General features: G+C 39.8%; 1 protein-coding gene across 2 annotated transcripts in view; it reads left to right on the top strand.

Annotated features, from left to right (window-relative positions):
• The window catches only part of LOC143292455 (uncharacterized), a 193,297-nt gene that overhangs the window by 28,166 nt on the left and 139,888 nt on the right, over positions 1 to 25,243 (top strand). For both annotated transcript variants that reach the window (XR_013056651.1, XM_076602746.1), the window contains exons 5-19: positions 1 to 35; positions 1,273 to 1,371; positions 2,005 to 2,129; positions 3,105 to 3,309; positions 5,066 to 5,217; positions 8,302 to 8,476; positions 9,322 to 9,503; positions 9,936 to 10,107; positions 11,572 to 11,763; positions 12,498 to 12,674; positions 13,772 to 13,954; positions 14,815 to 15,003; positions 17,442 to 17,561; positions 21,692 to 21,889; positions 24,146 to 24,337. The exon at positions 1 to 35 is cut by the window's left edge and continues 130 nt beyond it. Coding sequence is in view for 1 of the 2 variants with exons in the window: in XM_076602746.1 (XP_076458861.1) it covers positions 1 to 35; positions 1,273 to 1,371; positions 2,005 to 2,129; positions 3,105 to 3,309; positions 5,066 to 5,217; positions 8,302 to 8,476; positions 9,322 to 9,503; positions 9,936 to 10,107; positions 11,572 to 11,763; positions 12,498 to 12,674; positions 13,772 to 13,954; positions 14,815 to 15,003; positions 17,442 to 17,561; positions 21,692 to 21,889; positions 24,146 to 24,337 (2,396 nt within the window). In the remaining variant the exon portion in view is untranslated. The remainder of the gene's footprint in view (positions 36 to 1,272; positions 1,372 to 2,004; positions 2,130 to 3,104; positions 3,310 to 5,065; positions 5,218 to 8,301; positions 8,477 to 9,321; positions 9,504 to 9,935; positions 10,108 to 11,571; positions 11,764 to 12,497; positions 12,675 to 13,771; positions 13,955 to 14,814; positions 15,004 to 17,441; positions 17,562 to 21,691; positions 21,890 to 24,145; positions 24,338 to 25,243) is intronic.

Below are 25,243 nucleotides of genomic sequence, written 5' to 3' on the forward strand. Positions count from 1 at the left end.
GCCCTTCGTTTGCCGCACTGACGCTTGTGTGAAAGGTCGGTCTTTAAATAATAATAATAATGGTACTTATATAGCGCTGAATCTTGTGCAGAGACAAATCTAAGCGCTTTCGCACCAGTCATTCTCACGCACGCATAACTCTAAAACTGGAGAAACTAAAGACAAGGAAGAGGCAGGGAAGGGAGGCTATTTTGGGAAGAGGTGGGTTTTAAGGCCAGACTTGAAAGAGCTGAGTGTGGAGACTTGACGAAGCGAAAGAGGAAGTTCATTCCAATTGCAAGGTCCAGAGACAGAGAAAGAACGGCGGCCAACAGTCGAGAGTTTACCCCGGCCTCTGCTGTAGTACTACGTCGTTCTTGTTCTGTCGGGGATGGATGAAGCTGGCGTGATTTCTTCATTGAAACCCCACGCGCCGTGGTGGTGCGCTGTGAACATGTATCTATTTATTCGTACAATAATTATGCACTCGCGCGCGCAAGCACGCACTGGGGCTTGCATGTATGCAAATTACACACGCTCACGCGCGCGCGCACTGACGCACACCCACACTGACGCCGCGCACGCGCGCGCGCGCGCGCGCGCACACACACACACACACACACACACAGTCGGCTTGATGTGTAAAAAAATAGAAAAATAAATAAAAAGAGAAGAAGAAGAAGAAAAAAAACAACAACAACAGAAAAGAAAAGTAAAAAAGAAAGAAAACAAAATAAAACAAAAAAAAAGTTGTTGCTTATTCAGTTACCATCCTGAAATTTAAAAGAAAAAGACTTTCACACACACACACACACACACACACACACACACACACACAAAAAGTACCCACACTCATTTCCATACGGCCCTGGAAAGAAGAGGGGGGGGGGGGGGAGGGGGGGTGAGGGGGGGATTAAAGAAAACAAACTAACAATGAAAACATGAAAGGAAAAAAAAAAACCGGAACAGTGCATCGAACCAGCACAGACATTGTAAATCATTGGAGAGAGAGAGAGAGAGAGTGTGTGTGTGTGTGTGTGTCCCGAAAGTGGCAGATTATATTAACACCCTTTTCATGAGTTTAACCGACAGGGAAATTTACCGCTATTACTATGCATCAAGCTTGCATCAACATGCACTAGTTGGCCAACGTTTCATTAATTCTTTTCACGAACAAACTGAATGCACTGTCCGTTTTCTTTCTTTCTGTTTTTTTTTTTTTTTTTTTTTTTTTTTGTATACAGCGCGGTTGCATTTCGATGAAAGCTAACGAGTTTGTACACGCCATTTCAGGCACGTTCCGCTGCGCAGACGGGGAAAAATGCCTCAGCCAGAAGTGGACCTGCGATGGTGTCTATGACTGCCAGGACCAGTCTGACGAAAGCGACTGTCGTGAGAATTTCTTTGCTCTGTCCTCAGTGTTTTAAGAAAATAGATATTTTTCATACCCTCTCATTGGTTTAGTCATGTCTTCACATTGTTTTCTGTACTGCGTGTCTTCCTACCGTTTATGTTTGTTTTTTCTTCTGAAAACCCCAGTGTTCCATTAGTAAGTAATGCTTAAGTCCAACTTTTTTCGATTCAACATTTTTCGATTCCATACGTATTTATAACTGATTGTACTGACACTAGTTTCGTAATATACTGCTTATAATCTTCAAACAAAATCAGTATCAGTGTAACCAGCCTGAATCACGTAGTCTTCTTCATCTGTTTTGCATGCAAATCGTTGCCCTTGGGTACGATACCGCATTTCACACGACAGCTAGACCTATATCTTCGATTAAATTGTAACGTTGACCAAATGCTTGAAAGAAATCGGTAACTCTTCGTATTATGAGCAAAGAAATAACAAAACTTCAATAAGAGGGCCAAAAATTCCCTCACTGAATATATTCGGCATGAAAAATAAAATGGTTGTCCAGACTCCTCCTGGATCTTCATAACATCCACTCTGTGGAAAACTGTGTGTGTGTGTGTGTGTGTGTGTGTGTGTGTGTGTGTGTGTGTGTGTGTTCATTACAGCATCCAACTGCACGCATTACACGTACGCTGCGGAAGGGAGCCTGAGAGAGATGGACGGATACAGTGCGGGCAGAACGTGTAGCTGGGTGATCGAGGGACCCCCGGGCCAGCCTCTGTCCATCACGGTAATCACCCGCTGTTCCCGCAATGCAGTTCATGGCTGCAGTGTCGTGACAGTCCACTCTTAGATCGATAACTTACGTGTCTGTAGTCGACTGTTAGATCAATGACTGATGCTTCAACCGATAAGTGATGCGTGTATAGTCGATTTTTAGATCGGAAACTGATGAGTCTTTTGTCGACTTTCAGACCGATGACTTATGTGTCCATAGTGGATTGTCAGATCGACAACTGATTCTAAAACTCATTGACAGGAACCGAAGAACACGGTAGGGATATATGACGAAGAAACTGATCTGCTTGTGTCGTACTGTGGAGTTTCGCCATCGCAAGATCAGCAACCCAAAGAAAACGCGATCACAGCTGGACAAAGAATATGGACAACCATCTTGATAGGACCACTCTCTTTGTCTCTGCTTCTCTTCTCTCCTCTTTCCGCGCATGCATTGGCCCTCTCAGCACTTCTACCCTGACTCTGTGTAAAACCCTCTCTGTGCTGGAGCCTTTTGTTGAATAGAATAAAATGTTGAAAAGTCCACCTGTGTTATAGTAGTCTGCTTGGATGTAATGAATATACCCAACAACAACAACAGCAACAACAGCATGTAACTGAAAAGCGTTTGCCATATGCCTACCTGAAAACTCTCAGTTACAGTTTCGACGTTTCAGTTTTCAACATGCGCTAAGAGTGCAAATGCGGACTGATCCATAATTATAATAAGCTGCAGCACACCTGTAGGCTACAGTCTCAAGAACTATGGACAGGTTGTTGTTGTTGGCATCCGTCTGTCTCGGGAGACAATGGAACTCTGCGCTTAGTTCAGTCAAGTTGTTGAGTTGCAACGCCTGCACATGTGTCATGGACAGGTGGTAAATATAATAATTTTATATTAGAATGCTGTAGATATATACTATGTGTGATGAGGTACCATGTTGTCAGCCAGTTGACTTTCGCCATCTGTCCATTTTTATCCCCACAGTTCAAAACTATCAACGTGGAGGAGGACGTGGACTTTGTGGAAGTGTACAGTGGCAGCCCTTCTGTGGTGACCAGCACTCTACAGGACCGACTGACCGGCTCCATGACAGACAGAGTGGTGCAGGGGTGCAACAACTTTCTCATCGTCAGGCTGGTGGCTGGTCTGACAGTTCAGGGCTCTGGATTTGACGCCACTTGGGAACCAGGTTTGTTGCAGTGTGTGCCTGCATACACACGCACATGCACGCACCCATGTACGCACGTATCTCAGTCTCAATGAGAAAAATCGCTCAGCAAGTTACCATTATTTTGTGATAGTCATAGTAGTATTGCCGTCTATCATCATCATCATCAGTATGTATGATGTGTTTGCAACGAAGAATGTCGTGCTGTGTGTGATGGTTTTTGGTATGCATGAACGTAGATTCCAGTGTGTTTGTTTGGTTTGGTATTCCAATGTGTTTGTTTGGTTTGGTATTCCAGTGTGTTTGTTTGGTTTGGTATTCCAATGTGTTTGTTTGGTTTGGTATTCCAGTGTGTTTGTTTGGTTTGGTATTCCAATGTGTTTGTTTGGTTTGGTTTGGTTTGGTATTCCAGTGTGTTTGTTTGGTTTGGTTTGGTTTGGTATTCCAGTGTGTTTGTTTGGTTTGTTTGGTATTCCAGTGTGTTTGTTTGGTTTGGTATTCCAGTGTGTTTGTTTGGTTTGGTATTCCAGTGTGTTTGTTTGGTTTGGTATTCTAATGTGTTTGTTTGGTTTGGTATTCTAATGTGTTTGTTTGGTTTGGTATTCTAATGTGTTTGTTTGGTTTGGTATTCTAATGTGTTTGTTTGGTTTGGTATTCTGTGTTTGTTTGGTTTGGTATTCTAATGTGTTTGTTTGGTATTCTAATGTGTTTGTTTGGTTTGGTATTCTAATGTGTTTGTTTGGTTTGGTTTTCCAGTGTGTTTGTTTGGTTTGGTATTCCAGTGTGTTTGTTTGGTTTGGTATTCTAATGTGTTTGTTTGGTTTGGTATTCTAATGTGTTTGTTTGGTATTCTAATGTGTTTGTTTGGTATTCTAATGTGTTTGTTTGGTATTCCAGTGTGTTTGTTTGGTTTGGTATTCTAATGTGTTTGTTTGGTTGGATGTCCGTGGAGCGTTATGCATATTAGTAATCTTTGATTTATGTCAGTTTTTACGTTGTGTTTAAATGCATGTTTTACATTTCAGTCTTTACACTGCACAGAACAGTTGAACATGTTTCACACGAAAAGACACATATTCGAAGAAAATCATCAACATCATCATCATCATTAGGCCTACACACAAGCGCGCGGTCTGTATTGACCGTTTCCATTATCTTGACATCGATGTATTATTGCTGAAAGTGTTTAGACTTATGATTTACTCCATGGTCGTTTCCGTGTTTATTGTCACGATTCCTGTAGGCATAAAGCGCCATTATACAAGTTTAATAAATGCAACGGCTCTTTAGGGGGGTGGGGAGGAATTAGCATGTCTGGAATTTAAATCGCACATGTCGCAGAACATACTCAAACGTTGCAGGCCTATTTGAAGAGGTCTATTGGGAAGGATCAATTCTGATTCAGCTCAGTGGAAAGAAGAATGGTTATTCCTGCAATTATTTCCATTTTGATCGTTCTGTTAAGAAACTGACATGACTTGAAAAAAAAAAAAGTTTTCATCGTGATACCTTAAATAATTCATGCAGACTAATAAAAGTTATGAGCAACCTACCGAATGCGGAGCCTACGCAGGCCTACGTCACATCTTCACTCACTTTTTGTTTGTATTGACTTGTCAGTGTGCGAAAATCATCCAGAAGTAACTGGTGCTTGCTGGTGTGGTTGTCAGTAGTAGACCCTGCATAATTAAGGCCTTTAAAGATACACTTTAAACATGAGATAAAACGAACACTTGAAAATGGAGTTTATCCTCTGTTCCTACTATCATGCTACCAGATGATGAGCTGTCACACCGAGAGCGACCCATCACAGCTACAGACGACTGGACGGAGATCACTTCTCCTTACTACGGGAGTGACATTTTACCTTCAGCCTATGTCCGCCAGTTCACGGTGTCCACTGATGAAGGCTCGGTCATCACTATGGAGGTAAAACTGATTGACTGATCAAACGAAACTTGCCTGGAAATTGAAGTTTAATCGGAGTTCTACGCTATGAAAGGGCGACCCGGGAAAAATATGATATAAGTGTGCTTGCTACTTAGCTGGGCTTAATCAGGTCGTCGACCGACGCCCAGACTGAGTTTTAATCAGCCGAGATAGCACGCACACTTAAACCATCATTCCCTGAGGCGGCGCTCTCCCAGCCATGGGGAAGACAAATCGGTGCTGTTCTGCCGGATCAGCAGTGGTGTGTGTGTGTGTGTGTGTGTGTGTGTGTGTTCGAGCGCGCGCGCGCGCGTGCATTGCGTGCATGCGTGCGCGCGAATGTGTACATCAGTACAGTCGTAGTGCCGGACATGAACTGAATGCCGCGGCGGCCCGGCGCGTGCACCACGCGCGCACGTCACGTCTGGTCAAGTGCGTGTGCCAAGGAGCAAGGTGGCGGAAAGGTTACTGAGGATGCTCTTCTGCAAATACTGTGTCCGTGAGGGTTTGAGTTCGATTTCCCGGCCGGCCGGTCTTGCCCTTTCTCCGGCCGGCCCAAATTTGACTACCGGAAAATTAATTAAGGCTGACTATCGGCTAGCTTTGCTGGTCATCACACCCCCACCCCCTCCACCTCCCCCTCCCGATTTAAACACGCATGCGTGTCACTGACTGGCCGGTGTGAAAGCGCTTTGATTTGTCTCTGCACAAGATTTAGTGCTATATATATAGGCTATTATTATTGTTATTAGTAGTAGTAGTAGTAACAGTCATTCGGATGAGACACAATAAACCGATGTCCTTTGCGCACCAGCGCGTACTGCACTCTGTTCAGTAAGCACACCGGCCGGCTGAAAAAGAACCCATAATTATGGCAAGTTATAGTGTCAGTTGTCCTCTGGCCGCGAAAACTCCGGTTCTGCAGAAGAAATCCACTTTGATTTGTATTCTGACAAATATCATGTGGGGCAATGCATGCACACTGGCCCCGAGTCCGCCCTGACTATTGTGTTGGCTAGTACTTACTTACTCGGACGTAGCACGTTAACTGGGTTTTGCTGTCAGTCAGGCGATTGCCTGGCCGCTCATGTGGAGGAGCGTATATGGATTGTCTCCGGCACTGCAATGACGCCTCCATGTGAAACTGAAACTGTGTGTATGCGTGTGTGTGTGTGTGTGTGTGTGTGTGTGTGTGTGTGTGTGCAGTGAGAGACAGAGAGAGAGAGAGAGAAGACAAAGATTTTAATGTCCACTGGAGAGATGTTATATCAGTGTTTCAAATTGATGGGAGAGGTTTTAGGATTTGAAAAGGTTTGTTGAAAATCCAAGAACTTCTTTTTTTTCTCTCTAACTTTTTAATCATAGCACGTCGACAGTAGATCGATACCTATGATTATGTGCTGACCCACCCACCCCCTCCCCCCTGGAACTGGATCACGTGATCATGGCAAAACTGCGTCTGCTAAAGTGATGGCAGCATGAGTGTCCCAGGAACTGGCTCGTGTGGGTTAGATCAGTCTGCATTACAGTACATCCTGCCTTCGACAGTTAAATCTGCCCGATCCAGATGAATGGCATTGCGCTGTTGATTATTCGCTTCCATGCAACATTTAATCTGTTGTGATCCCAGTGCAAGATGAAACCAGTTCATCACGTCGAAGTCGAAATGACGCCCAAAATGGATCTGCTGAAAGGAAGTCAATGTTACGTACAGTCTGGTTTAACTTTCCCGAGCGCGAAAAAGTTGAAACACAGGCGAATTTCTTATCACTGGTGTTGAATGGAGCTTTACTACCCGGCACTGACATCGTCTGCTTCACCGTTCAATTGCATCAACATCCACATTCACTCATTAAGTACTGAGTCGACTGAGTCAAAAGGACTTTCATGTTTATTATTGTTACCACCCGGTCGATCGTTTACATTTTGGCAGCCATACTCCGTTTTCGGGGGTGTCGTATACTTACTGAGAACAGTCTCAGTTTCAAGAGGAGGTATCCATCCGAATGTGCAGGCTAATCCATGGTACTCCACACTAAATCTATTTTTTGAAAAAACAAAAACAAAAAAAAACAACAAAAAAACAAGGCACATGTCAGGCCTATGCATAAATCAGATTTTTGGTCAGACCATATATAAGAGATCACCAAATGCTGCGGGGTAGACAATTGAGGTCAAGGAACCTGATTTATGTGGAAGTGTAAGCTGTGTGTTTAAACTGTATATTGGGATTCAAGAACAGGCAGACAGTGTACATAAATTACACAAAGTTGGGGGTGGGGGGGGGGGGGGGGGGGCAGTTATCTTGTTTGCATATACCACAGATTTTTAATTACGAGCACTTTGTTTTGTCATAAGTACTGCAAGATAGAATTTATTATTAAATGCGTGTTGTACGTGGTTTTAAAAGAAATAATAAATTAGAGCTCAACATCAGAAGAAATTAACTGGTGTTCTCAGTGTTGAGTAGCCAAATTTGATTTGATCACTTAAACTCTTTGTTTGACATACTTCAAGCTGGGCCTAAACAATCTTTCATTTTTTTTGTTTCCCAGATCGAGATCTCTCAGTCATATGTAGCTATCTGCATTTGTTAATTTTGTTTTCCACCTTTTGCTGTGTAACTTTGTGCAAATATCAAAGTATACTGAGATTCAGAAATAATCAAAATGAATTAGAAAGAAATAATAGGAAAGGAGGAAAAGAATTCAAGTTTATTTGTAGATTTTTGTCTGTAAAGCATGCATGCATGAGATCTGTTTATCTGAATCAGAGTAACAAATTGTAGATATGCGAATTGTATGTATTGAATGTGTCTCATCATTTCCATATACCAGTAATAATTATTTCCTTCTTTAAACTTGAGCAGTATGTTTGGTTTTGATTTTTATTTTTTTATTTTTTTTTTTTTAATTATTTTTTTTAGTTTTATCATATTTGTGCATTTGTAAGCTACTTAGATAATGTAGTTTATTGTTATAATGCAGAATGAATGGTATTCATGAGTCAGTTATACAGTTATATGTTGTTTTTTTTAAAGTTTTGTTTGTTAGTGATATGAGCAAGACCTGTGACTGTTTATAGGTGATGGAGAATGAGCTGGGTAAAGGTTTTGAGTACGATCCTGACACACTGAGCAACATCAATGGCGAGAACATCTTCCCTGACACCTATGTATCCATCTCCAACACATTCACTTTCTTTCTGGTCTCCAATGGCTGTGAGCATCCAGAGAAGTTTCGAGCAAGAGTAAGAAAAGGTGAGAAGTGCACTTAATTAAGTAAGATGCAGTATTTATTCAAGAAACAAAATAAACATACAAGAAATGTACAAACACTACAGTTTGAGACATTGGTTTATGGTTATGTGTGAACAAAATGATCCGGTGCAGTCATGTTTATCATATTTCTGTGTGTGTGTGTGTGTATGTGTGTGTGTGTGTGTGATTTTAAACAAGTATTACCTCTGCAAAACCCAAACATTGCATAATAATTGAACTTTTGGCAATTTCAGACATTAACATTGATACACAGAACACAGCAAAGGCCACATTTTCACAGTAAACATTTCCGTCAATAAATCAAATGTTACAAACCTTTTAGAGTAATACTTTATACATTGATACTGTATGTCCATCATTCATTTTTTAAAAAGTGGAAACACTTGATAAATCTGATCATTATCAAAATCCCACTATCACCAGGATGAGGATTCTTTCAAAAAATGGGGAATGAATTTTTCCAATTTCTTATTCCACAGAATGAATACCAGTAATTTGTAAATATGATTCAAAGGAACAAGTATACTACAGTGACAGTTTCTGCAGTAATGTTTGGGGAAATGTTTATGCTTGACATACATTTTCTGAAGTTTTGATGCAGGTATTATAGAAGCTGCTCTACCTTTTCCATCTCCCACAAGCTCATGAGCATGCGCACACGCATTCAGACACACTCACTCTCTCTCTCTCTCTCTCTCTCTCTCTCTCTCTCTCTCTCTCTCACACACACACACACACACACACACACACACACACACACAACACACAAGCAAACTGAGAAAAGATAAATCTTGACATTGAAAGAGAGTTGTGTTCCTTTGCAGGGTGTGCTGCAAACTTCACCAGATCCAATGGATTTATTGTCCCACCAAACTTCAAAAACAGTACTCACTACCCCCCTTCAGTCACATGTGACTATGTCATCAACGCTCCTCCAGACGGTCCAAGAACTTTCCAGTTGCAGTTCCCTGCGTTCCAGCTGGCTGATGACAAGGACAGTGTGAAAGTAAGAGGATCCAAAAATATTTGTGAGTGTCTTGTTTGACTTGCATTGGGTTTTCTGTCTTGTTTACAAACGAACGAGCTTCATTACGTTTGTGTTGATGAAAAATGACAAATGCACAACCACATGCTCGATGTGCTGTTCAGTTCAGTTCAGTTACTCCAGGAGGCGTCACTGCGTTCCGACAAATCCATAAATACCCTACTCCACATCTGCCAAGCAGATTCCACCTGACCAGCAGCTTAACCCAGTGCGCCCAGTCAGACATTGAAAAAAAAAATGAAAAAAAAAGTAAGCGGATAGACAATGAAATAAGATAAAATGCGGAGGGAAAAAAATGAATAGATTGTAAAAGAAAAAAAGAAGACAATAATGATAACAGATAAACAAATAATCAAATAAATGTAAATGAATATACAATGTTCTGTCTCACAGATATTTGACGGCCCTGACAACAACACCTCAGAGCTGAGTCCATCTGGTGGGTACACAGGATCTAACCCAGCAAATGATGGTTCCTTATTCTCAACGGCTTCTTCAGTGTACATACAGTTTGTGTCAGGCTTGGTGCAGACAGAGGGCTTCTTCAACATGACCTTCAACATAGGTAAGATTTTTTCTCCCATGCATACTTAGAACAGTGAAATAAGTCTGTTGGTGGTAGTATTTTAGCACAATTTTGTTTGTATGATCTTGCAACAGATGACTGTGCCACACGTTTATGTGATGACGATTACTAAGATAAATTATAATTTGGGTTCTGTTTTCATGTGATCACATTTGAATGATTTACCACCTTATTGCTGCAGCATATCCATTCTGTGGATAATTTTTTCCTTATCATTTGTTAACCTTATAATGTGTGTTCTCATGCTATTCTGTCTTCATTAGAAAAACAACACATCAATACAACCTGCAAGGCAACAGTGTGAGTGTAAGGCTCCATCCCAAATAATATTCAAATACCTTCTTACAGTACATTTAATCACATCATTATTTTGGATTCATGTGTGCACACAAAATGAGTGTGCATTAATCCTGTTTGGGTAGTCCATGTGTTTGTAAGTATAAATGTCTGTGTTCAACTTAAATATTGGTCTTATCTCGGCAACAGCAAGTAATAGAGATGATAAAACATTACTAGCCATCACTTTTATGAAGCTACTGCACAAAAGATAAAGTGATAAACCTTGATAAACATACTTAATAAGAAATCAGAAAAAAAATCAGTTTCAATTGACATTTCCTTTTAACTGAATTTACAAGAACGTTGGTCTGTTCAATGATTTTGTCATGGCTTGACTATTTTAATGGTCTCCTGGCTGGTTCACCTAAGTACCTACTTGAAAATGTCCAAACTTCTAGAACAGTGTCACTGGGTTTGTCTGCAAAAAAAAAAAAAAAAAAGAAAAGAAAAAAAAAAAAAAAAAAAGAAATAAGCAAAAAAGAAACTACTATTATTATTGTACATTGGTTTACCCCGCATTAGAATCATTTCAGTGGTTTGTGAGAAACAGCTGTTCTTGGATAGACTTGCATATATTATGCAATCAGAAATTTCTGGTGTGTCAGTAATGTAATGCACTGATTTGAACAACAGTGGCCACAACAGTATAAAACAATGCTGTAAAAGATATTGTTTTAAAATGAAAAAAAAAAATCTTAGATTGCTTCTAAGTCTATAAAACATACTCACATTACCGTGAATGTTTGTAGGTACCATGTTTGTATTCCATTTCAGCATGCTAACATCATGTTTGTAGGTACCATGTTTGTATTCCATTTCAGCATGCTAACATCATGTTTGTAGGTACCATGTTTGTATTCCATTTCAGCATGCTAACATCATGTTTGTAGGTACCATGTTTGTATTCCATTTCAGCATGCTAACATCATGTTTGTAGGTACCATGTTCATATTCCATTTCAGCATGCTAACATCATGTTTGTAGGTACCATGTTTGTATTCCATTTCAGCATGCTAACATCTCTCATCAGTTATGCTTTAAACAGAGAGATATCAACAGACTTCAGATCAGATTACATGTTGTACATGATTTGGTCTGTAACAGCTTGCCCTGACATCAGCAACACTGACAACATGATACTGTCCAGCACTGACACAAACTACAGTTCTGAGGTTACTCTCAGCTGTGATGTGGGCTATGCTTTTGAACAAGAAGAATATGTGGATGAGGCAGAAACCACCATCAGCTGTGGACTTGGAGGAAAATGGAATATCACTCGTTTTCCCACCTGTGCAAGTATGAAAATTGTGTGTGTGTGTGTGTGTGTGTGTGTGTGTGTGCGCGCGCGTGCTTGTGTGTGTGTGTTTGTGTGTGTGTGTGTGTGTGTGTGTGTGTGCACACGCGCTTTGTTCTTTAGTTTAACGTCTTTTCACTGTAAGTGATATTAGATGAGGGAAGGAAAAAAATTGAGTGGGAGGAGGGGAGGGGGGGGGGTGGAATTACTGTGTACGCATACGAGTAAGTGAAAGTGTGTGTGTGTGTGTGAAAATTATTGATTTAAGTTTTGTTTAAAAAATAAACAAAACATCATAACAATATAACACGCGCACGCTTGTGTGTGTGTGTGTGTGTGTGTGTGTGTGTGTGAAAGAGAGAGAGAGTGTGTGCACATGTACAGATCTTGATTTTCTGAAGTTGATACATCAGTGATATTACTACATTGATTTGTGATGCCTAATACTGACGTTTGTTGACAGCTGGAGTTAGTGTATTTCTGTGTCCTTTTTTCAAAGATGTGTCCATTTCCATTATTTCTGAGACTGATTCTTTTTTTTTTTCACCAAGTGCTTTGATGTTGTTTTACTGTTTCACTTACATCAGCATGACTCAAAGGTTGGTGATGAAATAATGATCTGATCTGTGATGCCCACACCCCCTCCCCCTTTTTTTGTGGTGGTTTTCTAGCTTTACTTTGATTGTTTAAGATAATTACTTGAAAAGCTTGAAATGTCACTTTCTTTGTTTTCTAGAAATCTATTGTGGGGTACCCAAGTCGATACTCAATGGATACTTCTCGGAAGGATCAGGAAATGCAACTTACGGTGCAACTGTGACTTATGAGTGTTATGGAGGCTTCAATATGAGTGGGTCAGCTACCATTACTTGTGGAAATGGGTCCAAGTGGAGTGCTGAACCTACCTGCGAAAGTAAGTGTATTGATGTGTTGGCTGTTCTTTGGCTGTTGTTGGCTTTGTTAAAATATCATGTTTGTCAGATCTTAAAATGGCATATAGTTTATTCCCTTTGTCTTGTAAATAATAACTGAAAAATCTTAAAGTGTAGCGACATGAAATTAGAATCTCTGCACTATTGTGCATTGGCTTACACATAATTATGGGTATTTGCAATACTCTCTCTTCTACGGAGCTTTGTATAACAAGGGAAAACTTTGCGATGGTCTGCTTTAGAGTGGGGCTCTCTCTCTCTCTCCATATATATGTGTGTGTGTGTGTGTGTGTGTGTGTGTGTGTGTGTGTGTGTGTGCGCACACAAAAGACCTTGACCAAGTAAAAATGGAATTATCAGTCTGACAGACTAAGCAAGAGGAATAGAACTCTTGAGAGTAAACAGCTCCAAATCTGACCCATTGTAAGACAGATGCTATCTGTATGGGAAGTAGGAAAAAAGTGAAAAATATTTTAAAAAATTTTAAGGGGAAAAAAAAAAAGGTGAATAACACAGTTTATAAGCAATGTCAGCAGCTATGGAAACTTCAGGCAAAACTTTGGGCCCCATATACACTCTCGCTCCATGGTTTGTGTCAATCGACAACCCTCTCATGATTAATGAATATACAATTAAGTGCTTGTGTTTATGTGATATCAGTCTTAAATACTTTATTGCTGAGCCATGAATACGTGTCTTTGCAATGCATCACCTGAAACAATGCTCCAGGTACTGAGAGAAAAGGTTATTGAGTTTATCTGGTTAGCACATGTTGGAAACTTTTTTTTTTTTTTTTTTTTTTTTTGCTGCCCCGTTCATCTGCACCGTTTCAGTGGCATTACTCCCACACCGCCCATTTAGATTCCCCCATACACTGCCACACCCGGGTTCGTTGGAAACTTGGTTTGGAATCAATCTTTTTAGCTCTGTCTTTTCGATTATGTTGAGGTATTTACACTGTTCAGCTTCTTTGTCATCGGTTTCTTTTCTTTTCTTTCTATGACATGATTCATCAATCTTTGTATTATATATTCACATTTAGTCTTCAGCCTTTTGACTCCATGTATTCTGTTTTCAGCTCTGAGGTGTCCCACCGTGCCCAACTTGGAAAATGGTCTTCCCACCCCTGTCAGTGGTGATGGAACTGAGTTTGGAAGTCTTGTTCGGTACAGCTGCACTCAGGGCTATGACCTTGTTGGATCCAGTTTGACTCTGTGTAAAAGTGATGGCAGATGGTCCAATAAACCCCCTGTTTGCCGACGTGAGGATGGGATAGCAGACACACACACACACACACACACACACACACACACACACACAGATAAACGAAAACAACACACACATTTTAAACATCATTATTTCTTTTATTGAATTACATTTATAAATATCAGATTTAAAAAAAAAATCTGCTCAATGCCAGTGAAGCCGTTGGTGGAAGGTTTTGGTCTGATCATAGTTTTTAGGTAGCATAAGAAAAGGTCACTCACCTACAGTTTATGATTCAAGTAAATTGGGTCATATGTGACATTGTCGTCTTGCTGAGCACCTGCTGTATGGTCTGATCATAGTTTTCAGGTGAACTAAAGAAAAGAAAAATCATTCTCATATATCTTATACTTCAGTTCAGTGTCATCTCTAGCATTGTTATATTCATTCATAATGATGCAAAAAACAAAAAAAATGCCTTAATTTTTCTAGCCCTTTCTGTCCACATAAGTAAATGATATTTGCAAAATAAAGTACCTGGATTTTTGCATTGTATGGAATATGTGCACCAGTAGTAATAGATAGCAGAGACAGATTTATGGGAGAATGATAATATTAGTGATTATGCCATAATGAATGAATGAATGAATCTTTATTTTCCAACGGTGAAGATATTAGCACTTTGGCCGACTTACACATCTGCCGTTGTTCTAAGAGACACACAAACATATACGCATATAAATGTAGTTATACTGAATACTTAATACATGTATAATGTACGAGTATAACACAGCGTCAAACTGAGAGACACAACATCGCTCACATCTGTACGGAACGGAAGCAAGTAACACACACACGCACACACGCGCACACAGTTTGTGCCTGAGACCTACTTAGAGATATTTTGTTGTGCAGGAATCTCCTGTCCCATTCCTGAAGTAAACAGTCTTGCTACTCTGAACACATCTGACCCAGTGCTCTTCAAAGACTCACTAAAAGTGACATGTGATGGAGGATATGTCATCGACGGCACTGACCAGAATTCAGAAGACTATGAATGTCCACATTCTGGTGATTTTGGAATCAGCTATGATGTGTGTGTCGGTGAGTGTGTGTATTTTTTTTGTTTTTTTTTTTTTGGGGGGGGGGGGGGGGGGTGGTTGCGCATCCCTCAGCCCCACCCCCACTCCCCATTTTCTGTCTAACTTTCAGAAAAGGGTAGTACTGTAGCTCACCTTATGGATGGAAACATGAACATAGGTTGCAGTACGAAACGAAAATTTCCCATCCACAGAGAAAGTACAACACGAGTCTTCTTTGAAAGTTCTTTTGCTCTTGCCTGAGCCAGCTCTTTCATTCAACATTTGGTTTTGTGTTTGTCTCACATGTGTACTCAAAGTGAATATATACATAATGACCCTGTTGTGTGCATGAGTGTGTTTTGTGTGTGTTCGTTTGACAAAAGCATTTTCTGGCACAGCAGGCACATTGAAATGTTAAAGCAGTAATCATTATAATTTTTTCAATACTATGAAAAAGCAGTAATTACATAACACCTAAACTGCATGCAGCATTCTTTGAAATATATTTTCTTTGAATTGAAGTCATATCAACCGAACTGTTTGTGAATGTTAAGCATCTGCACATGGCATTGCAATGGGACTGTGTTTCTCTGTACTGTATTTTGGAATAACAGATTTCTAAAAAGCCCCAATGAACTGCAGCATTAATAACCAAATATGAGAATAGAAATAACTTTGTGCGTTTTTTAGAAAAAAAAAAAAATGCACACTTTCCCCCACCTGTTTGGAAAAAAATAAGATTGCAATCATTATATTCTGGAGCCGACTTTAAACATTCCGTGTTTCTTTTTGATGATGACCAGACAACAGTTAATTCTACAAAGTTGCCACTTTTCCACTATTCATACATTGCCTTGGAGTTTGCTTGACAACAGTTAATTCCACAAGGTTGCCACTTTTCCACTATTCATACATTGCCTTGGAGTTTGCTTGACAACAGTTAATTCCACAAGGTTGCCACTTTCCACTATTCATACATTGTCTTACAGTTTGCTTTGCGTGTAAGGACACCAGATGTGTCGTTTGTTCAAATCAGCTACCTGCCTTGGAGAGTCTTTCTTCTTCTTAGTTCCAAATGTAACACGGAGGAAGGGGGCACAGGGGAGGTAAGCTTCTTCTCAAACTGGAAGACAAGAGTTGTTTTGGGATTTCATGCATGGTCTGTCCTGCTTTACCTGTTTGTTGATGCAGCAGGATGGATCAGCAGTCTGTCAGTAAGGCTGTGGTCTGACAGTCTTTTAGAGAATCACGCTGGCTGGAAGAAGAGCACATTCCTCAGCTCTTTCTTTTTGGGAGAACAGGTCTACAGCTGCAATATGGTCAGAGCTGCACTCACAAAACTCTCCCCTCCGTATTTCATGGTATCCCTCACTTAGACATGTATGCCATCGGTTCTAAATGGTTCTGTAATATGGTTCCAGTACAGCACTTCTTCAAGTGTAAATCTCTGCTTCTGTGGTGTTTTTTGGATGACAAGATTGTCAAGGGTTAGTGGAAGTGGTTCAACAGGCCATTGTTATGATCTTGTTGCTGTCTTTCTGTAAGAGATTGACTAAACGAATCATGGTAAAAGTCAGCTTACTTGAGCTAAAAGAGGCAACGTATCAAGCCACAGGCTCCTCTTCAGGCACCAAGGTTTTTTCTTCTTCTCACTTTCGATGAAGAAAGGACTCCATCCTCCGAACTGAACTGATGTTGCGCAGTGATGGCTGTGGTTTTTATATATGCCTTCTGTGATAAGTCTCATTGTCAAATTGCATATTTATCAGATGGTGTGTGCTGGTTTTCACAGCATTCAATCAAGGGGTGGCAGCATATTCCAATATGAGTTACAGAATTTGTGCCTCTTGAAATGGGTCAGGTTCAATGTGTTGGCACTCCACTCTCTTTGGTATCTGCTGGTTTCTTCATCAGTTTCTGTTTTGCTGTGTGTAGCAGTATGTAAGAGAACCTTGGTAAGTATTCTTTCCATGATAAGAAATTGTTGAAAATGAATTATTTCTGAGAATCATGAATTATATGTGTTGTTTTCTACACAGTTCAACTCACATGAAGTGATTCTTTCTTTTTCTTTTTATAATGCATTTGCATAATTGTGCATGTGTTCATGTGAGCGCACGCATGCGTTCATGCGTGCATGTGTGCGTGCATGTGTGTTCAGGGCTGTTATGCAGAGACTTTGAAACATTATTTTCAGCGATGCCTTGGTTTGCCCATGTTTTTTTCTGCTGGACAGCTCAAGGTAAAACACATCAACATTGTGCCACTGAGACAAGGAAGGTTTGTTTATTGGATATCATTTTTGGATTATGGATGAAGGTGACAGTGGTGGTGAAGTATTCCTTTTATAATAGTTTTTTGTATGGTTTTAAGTGCTAAGATCCTTTTGTGCACAATTTATTGGAAATGACATTTAACTGCTTCTGTGTTTCCTGTATTTGGTCACTGTGCTGGTTTCAGATGTTAACGAATGCAGTGATAACCCTTGTACTGGAGATTACGAGCAATGTGTGAACAACCCTGGAAACTATACTTGTGAGTGTATGGACAAGTACAAGAGAAATGGAGCTGCATGCGAAGGTAAGATGTCAGGTTTGATTCATTGCAGGAAATGTTCTTATTAAAAGAAATATATTTTGTCTCACAAAAAAAACAAAAAACAAAACATGTTTCACCCACACCTCTGGCACATGTCTGTGTTTGATAACACTGTTGATGTAGTTTTGGGCTCCTAAAACAGACACATCTGTGTTTGATAACACTGTTGATGTAGTATTTGGGCTCCTAAAACAGACATGTCTGTGTTTAATAACACTGTTGATGTAGTTTTGGGCTCCTAAAACAGACACGTCTGTGTTTGATAACACTGTTGATGTAGATTTGGACTCCTAAAGCAGACACATCTGTGTTTGATAACACTGTTGATGTAGTGTTGGGCTCCTAAAACAGACATGTCTGTGTTTGATAACACTGTTGATGTAGTTTTGGGCTCCTAAAACAGACAGGTCTGTGTTTGATAACACTGTTGATGTAGATTTGAACTCCTAAAACAGACAGGTCTGTGTTTGATAACACTGTTGATGTAGATTTGGACTCCTAAAACAGACATGTCTGTGTTTGATAACACTGTTGATGTAGATTTGGACTCCTAAAACAGACACGTCTGTGTTTGCTGCTAACACTGTTGATGTAGTTTTGGGCTCCTAAAACAGACATGTCTGTGTTTGATAACACTGTTGATGTAGATTTGGACTCCTAAAACAGACATGTCTGTGTTTGATAACACTGTTGATGTAGTTTTGGGCTCCTAAAACAGACATGTCTGTGTTTGATAACACTGTTGATGTAGTTTTGGGCTCCTAAAACAGACACGTCTGTGTTTGATAACACTGTTGATGTAGATTTGAACTCCTAAAACAGACACATCTGTGTTTGATAACACTGTTGATGTAGATTTGGACTCCTAAAACAGACACGTCTGTGTTTGATAACACTGTTGATGTAGTTTTGGGCTCCTAAAACAGACATATCTGTGTTTGATTAACACTGTTGATGTAGATTTGGGCTCCTAAAACAGACATGTCTGTGTTTGATAACACTGTTGATGTAGATTTGGACTCCTAAAACAGACAGGTCTGTGTTTGATAACACTGTTGATGTAGATTTGGACTCCTAAAACAGACATGTCTGTGTTTGATAACACTGTTGATGTAGTTTTGGGCTCCTAAAACAGACATGTCTGTGTTTGATAACACTGTTGATGTAGTTTTGGGCTCCTAAAACAGACACGTCTGTGTTTGATAACACTGTTGATGTAGATTTGAACTCCTAAAACAGACACATCTGTGTTTGATAACACTGTTGATGTAGATTTGGACTCCTAAAACAGACATGTCTGTGTTTGATAACACTGTTGATGTAGTTTTGGGCTCCTAAAACAGACATATCTGTGTTTGATTAACACTGTTGATGTAGATTTGGGCTCCTAAAACAGACATGTCTGTGTTTGATAACACTGTTGATGTAGATTTGGACTCCTAAAACAGACACGTCTGTGTTTGATAACACTGTTGATGTAGATTTGGGCTCCTAAAACAGACACGTCTGTGTTTGATAACACTGTTGATGTAGATTTGGACTCCTAAAACAGACAGGTCTGTGTTTGATAACACTGTTGATGTAGATTTGGACTCCTAAAACAGACAGGTCTGTGTTTGATAACACTGTTGATGTAGTTTTGGGCTCCTAAAACAGATACGTCTGTGTTTGATAACACTGTTGATGTAGATTTGGGTTCCTAAAACAGACACGTCTGTGTTTGATAACACTGTTGATGTAGATTTGGACTCCTAAAACAGACAGGTCTGTGTTTGATAACACTGTTGATGTAGATTTGGGCTCCTAAAACAGACACGTCTGTGTTTGATAACACTGTTGATGTAGTTTTGGGCTCCTAAAACAGACACGTCTGTGTTTGATAACACTGTTGATGTAGATTTGGGTTCCTAAAACAGACATGTCTGTATTTGATAACACTGTTGATATAGATTTGGGCTCCTAAAACAGACACGTCTGTGTTTGATAACACTGTTGATATAGATTTGGGCTCCTAAAACAGATTGATTGGACTGATACTTCTACTACTGTGTGCAATCAGCTCATCATGAAAGGAAATGTCCGTATTCATCAAGACTGGCACTCAGATGAAGATACTGGTCGGACTGCAGCAGAGTTGGGTGTGGGATGGTGCAGTTGCCACTGTCTGCCATTGCTCTGTACAGCTGGCCCTTAGGTTGCTTGAAATAAGTTTCTGAGGCATGCTATTTGTTGGACAAGACTGAGGCCAGCACAGAAAGAGGAGATGCTGTTCCTTCTTTTGGAATGATTTTTGCTGGCACAAAAAATAATCAGAAAGTTGTAGCAAATTGATTAAAAAAAATTTCAAGCTAGATTTTGATACATTTGTCAGTGGCCAGTCTCATAAAGTTTTAGTAATGCACCATTGAATCAGACTGAAAACAACGATTTTTTTTTTTTAATCAGTCGTCACCATTTTAATTGTGGGGTTATAGTAATGTTTATTTCATATTTTACAAATGTTACATGTATGACAAAGGAACTTTATAGGTATGATAAAGATTGATTTTTAACAATAACCAAACTGCTTTTTACACAGTGTTTCAGTAAAGTATTAAAAAAAATTGCTGTAATATTCTTTCTGCATGTTCTCATTGGTGTTTACATTTTTAACCCATTCACTGCCATGGAAATATGACTCCTCCTGCAATGGTATGAATGAACAAAAAATTCAACAGGCCGCATTTTTTTGGTCAAAAGTACACAAACCATATGTTTTTCTGAAAGGAAATTGAATTGACTGCTATTGAAAGCACTTTTGAAATTATGCAATGAATAGATTCTCATTTTGAGTGGTGAAACAACGAAATATATTTTTTATAATGTATTTTATGTGATTTTATGTTTCTTGATGTATAAACATAGCTATGTCATTGTGGATATTTCAACAAAAACACAATCAAGCATGCAAACGAAGAAAACTCGCCAAGTGAAGTCCCAGTATCCAAGGTGTTGTGACTGAACTAATGAGATAGCAGTGAAATCTATTAAGACTTAACACATTTTGGAACAAATCGAAAATGAGCGCTATCAACAAAGTCCCAAATCCCCCCTCCCCTTATTCCTCATCTCCCCCTTCCCCCCCCCCCCCCCCCACGCCTCTGCCCCCTTGCCCCTCCCCGCCCCCTTTTCACTTCCTCTCTTTGGCATTCCTTTTGGCTTTGATGTTCTTGTGGCGCTGACATTTTCCCTTTCCCACACCCACTAATTTTTACCACAGAAGCCACATTGCATATGAACCATTTCAACATTTTCAGGCTTGTGATACGTTGCTGTATGTGTCAAATTCAGACCAGTGAGTGTCTGCCATATAATCTTGGTCATCATATCCACACTTTGCTTGCCTGAAGTCAACCAGCGAGGCTGGTGTATTGAAGCATGTGTGTGCTTGTCCACTGACAGGGCTGGCAGTTGGTCAATGTTTTGAGCCAGAAATCACGTCATATACTGCATTAGGACTTTGTTCTTGTTTATTCATGATTAAAATACAGTCGTCTTCTGGGTTTGACAACAGTTTTGATGCTACTTCTCTTTCTGGCTTCAGGAAAGTCCAATGATGAGTTAACATGTCCTGTGGGCAATCTGGCTGCAACTATAGCATGTTGGGTTAACCTGTTGTATAGGCAGTGAACAGGTTAAAGAGGTTTCTGAGTTTTCTTTGTAATCTTGAATATTAAGAATGCAGTTGGACAGATGACACAGTGGTAGGATGTATAATTTTGAAATTACACTGTTCACGGATGACCTGATTTCATGAAATAAACTAGTAACATCATGCCTGCTGTTGTACACATCACACATCCACTGTGTGTACTGCTGTGTAACCAATGGATCCCATTGTCATTGTTGATTTAACAGTAAGGTAATATGGTGCTGGGTGGAAACCCACATTAGCTCATCCTGCTAGCATTTTGGAAGGTTTGGGAATGGACTGCACCCCTTCAGGTGTTTTCTTTCAAATACTACACGAAAGAAAATGGAAAGTTGTGCCTTGTTATTGTGAGTACTGTCCCTCGCAGCCCGGACTATGCTGTCCATTGGGTTATTGAATTAAGTGTGGTTGGTTGTTTCAGTGATAGACAGATGTGCAGAAGAAACTTTGTGTGACCCTGAACATGGAAACTGCACTTCCTCAAACGGTGAATATGAGTGCACATGTGATGATGGCTACATCCTCTACACTGAGAATGGAACCAGCGGTCGTTACATTCCTTCCTCTGAAGATGGTTACACACCCGGAGACGTCTTCTACATTAATCACACCTGTGTCCGTAAGTTTTGCAAGTTATTTTGCATTTTCAGTATCTGTTTCTCATTGTTAAACTGGTATATATTTCTTTTTTGGCATGTTTGTAACAAAACTTTAAGTATGATTTTTCTATTTGTACTATGAGCTGTTGAATATTGGGAGGGGGGAGATGGGGGGGGGGGGGACTGAAAGGAAATAAAACTGACCACTTATCTCCGCTCTCCCTACCCCCCACACCTCAAGGAAAACAAAAGTAAAGCAACAAATAGATGGAGTGTCTGGCTAGGCAGCAAGGATGGTGAGTTCGATTCACATATAGCCCAGGGTTTTTAACGCAACCCTATTCAACCTCCTTCTCCTCCTCGCGCCCCCCACTCCCCTCCGCCTCCACATATATACAATCCTACCCACACCCCACACCTTGAATTAAGGTCTGAGAGCTAGTCTTTCTGATGAGACAATGAGACAATAAACTGAGATAATTAGTGCAGCATAGACTTTGTGAAAAAGAAAAAAAAGAAAGGAAAGGGCATACGACAAAGAGATATTGAGTGAAAAAGAAAAGAAAAGACCTATTACAAAAGGAATGTTTTGATTAAGAAACAAACAAACAAACAAAAACCTTGGATATAGCTGTATTGAAATTAAGACTGACTGGCACATACCAGCACAAAGTTTCAATAGATCTTCAAAAAAACATGTTAGATGGTGAGCAATCAATATAATTTGGATCAGCTTATGCAGTTTACATAGTGTGTAATTGCAGTAAGTCAGTTGGAAATGAAAAAAAAAAAGAAAAAAATATCCCTGAAATGGAGATTACCCAAATCAGTTTTTGTGTGGACTGTTTGTTTTGATTTACCAAATCCAGAAAGTTGTAATGCAGATAGAGAAAATTTGCAACTTTGATCTAGATCTATCTGTATTATAAGAATGTAAACTAGTAAAATATGGATTGATGTAGGCTGCTTCAGATTGAATCATTTATTTCCAGCACACAACTTTTGGTTTTATCAACACCGGGTTCAGAAGATGAGTAAAAAAATACGATTTAGATCAATAAACATTATTGGCAGCAGGCTCCTCCCTTATGTTTTTTTTTTGTTTTGTTCTTGTTTTTAAATCAGCACGAAACACACATCAACCATAAAGGCTTTGCCTCCTGTTTGAACAGTGTAGTGACGGGCGCAATAGCCGAGTGGTTAAAGCGTTGGACTGTCAATCTGAGGGTCCCGGGTTCGAATCACGGTGACGGCGCCTGGTGGGTAAAGGGTGGAGATTTTTACGATCTCCCAGGTCAACATATGTGCAGACCTTCTAGTGCCTGAACCCCCTTCGTGTGTATATGCAAGCAGAAGATCAGATACGCACATTAAAGATCCTGTAATCCATGTCAGCGTTCGGTGGGTTATGGAAACAAGAACATACCCAGCATGCACACCCCCGAAAACGGAGTATGGCTGCCTACATGGCGGGGTAAAAACGGTCATACACGTAAAAGCCCACTCGTGTGCATACGAGTGAACGCAGAAGAAGAAGAAGAAGAACAGTGTAGCGTCACTCATTCCTGTCTCCTAATCTTCCTATGCCTCTTACCCCAACACATACTCACACATACACACATACATACACACACAGGCACGCACACGCGCGCGCGCGCGCACACACACACACACACACACACACACATACACAAGTGCGCGTGCACACACACACACACAGCTGGGGAAAAGTGGGGGGTGGGGGTGGGGGAGGGCTTTGGGGGGGAGGGGAGTCTATAGTTTCAAATATTCTCCAAACAAATATGTTTAAAGATTTGATTTGAAAGATGCAATGGTGGAACGGTATCTGATATTTTGTGGAAGATTTTTCCAGAACGAAGCACCAAAGTATGCAAATTTTCTATTATTATCAAAGATAAATAGCCACCTTAATTCTGCTGATTCAAAAACAATATGGATAAGTCAGTTATTTTCAGATTTGGTGTGAAATGATCATCCTTGAGTACCAATCAAAGGCATGCATGCGTGTGTAAGTGTGTAGGCATGTTAGTGTGTCCGAACAGAATTCTATGTTAGAAAATAAGAAATATTGTAATTCTTATGCAATTTCGTTTTTAGTGCAGTTGATATTTAATGTCAGCGTGTGTGTGTCTGTAAGGGAGGGACATGTAAAAAGACTATAGTATTATGAATATCAGTTACATCATATCTTTCAATTGTCAAATCTTTAGTGCTCAAAACTCTAATTGTTGATTATATTGTTGCTTTTTTGCCAGCTAAAACCTGCAGTCAACCACAAAACATCATCAATGGTCGGTCACTAACAGAAAAGACCACCTTTGACTTTGGTGAATCTGTGAAGTACAGATGTGACTTCGGATATCAGTTGATTACCAATTATTCCTCGAGTGATGAGCTGACCTGCCTTGGTGAGAATAACTGGGACAAGTTTCCTCCAGAATGCAAACGTAAGTGAGCCTATATTGGTCTACATCAGTTTCTCTCTGTCTCTCTCTCTCTCTCTGTCTCTCTCTCTCTCTCTTACCTGACCACATGATGTGCCTTCATCCAACTGGCTGTGGTGTTTCTACGCTGATTGATTATAACTGTCAGTCAAAAAAAAAAAATCTGATTTGGAAATCATTAGGCATGTTCTTTGTGAATAGATAGATATTCACCTGAGTTCGCATGCCGGACAATTACTGATAAGTTATCATACTTTTCTTCATGGGTCTGTAGATAGCATTCTGGGAGAACTCTTTTTGTATGTATATGATAACATGATAGAGGATAAACGTAGATGCAAGTAGATAATTGAAATACTCTTTAGCCATTCAACTTTACAAAGATGCATTAATGAATGGAAAAGTAAAAAGTACAAACGGCAACATAGGGCCATTTGAATTCTCACTGAGGGAGAGGGCCAGTAGCATGCCTGCTATGACACACTGTGTGTGTGTGTGTGTGTGTGTGTGTGTGTGTGTGTATGTGTGTGTATCTATATATATGTATATGTGTATATATTATATATATATGTATATATATATATATATATATATATATACACACACATATATATATATAGATAGATTATTATTTTATTTTTATTTTTTTGTACGCTTATAGTTGACTTCATCAAGTTTTTGCGCCTTACACATATTATTATTAGTAGTAGTAGTTCTTTTTTTTTATGTATTTTCTCTCGAGGCCTGACTAAGCACGTTGGGTTATGCTGCTGGTCAGGCATCTGCTTGGCAGATGTGGTGTAGCGTATATGGATTTGTCCGAACGCAGTGACGCCTCCTTGAGCTACTGAAACTGAAACTGATACCATATATATATATGTATATTTATATATATATATATTTATATAT

This window comes from Babylonia areolata, chromosome 18, assembly GCF_041734735.1.
Source record: "Babylonia areolata isolate BAREFJ2019XMU chromosome 18, ASM4173473v1, whole genome shotgun sequence".
Classification (NCBI taxonomy): domain Eukaryota; kingdom Metazoa; phylum Mollusca; class Gastropoda; order Neogastropoda; family Buccinidae; genus Babylonia; species Babylonia areolata.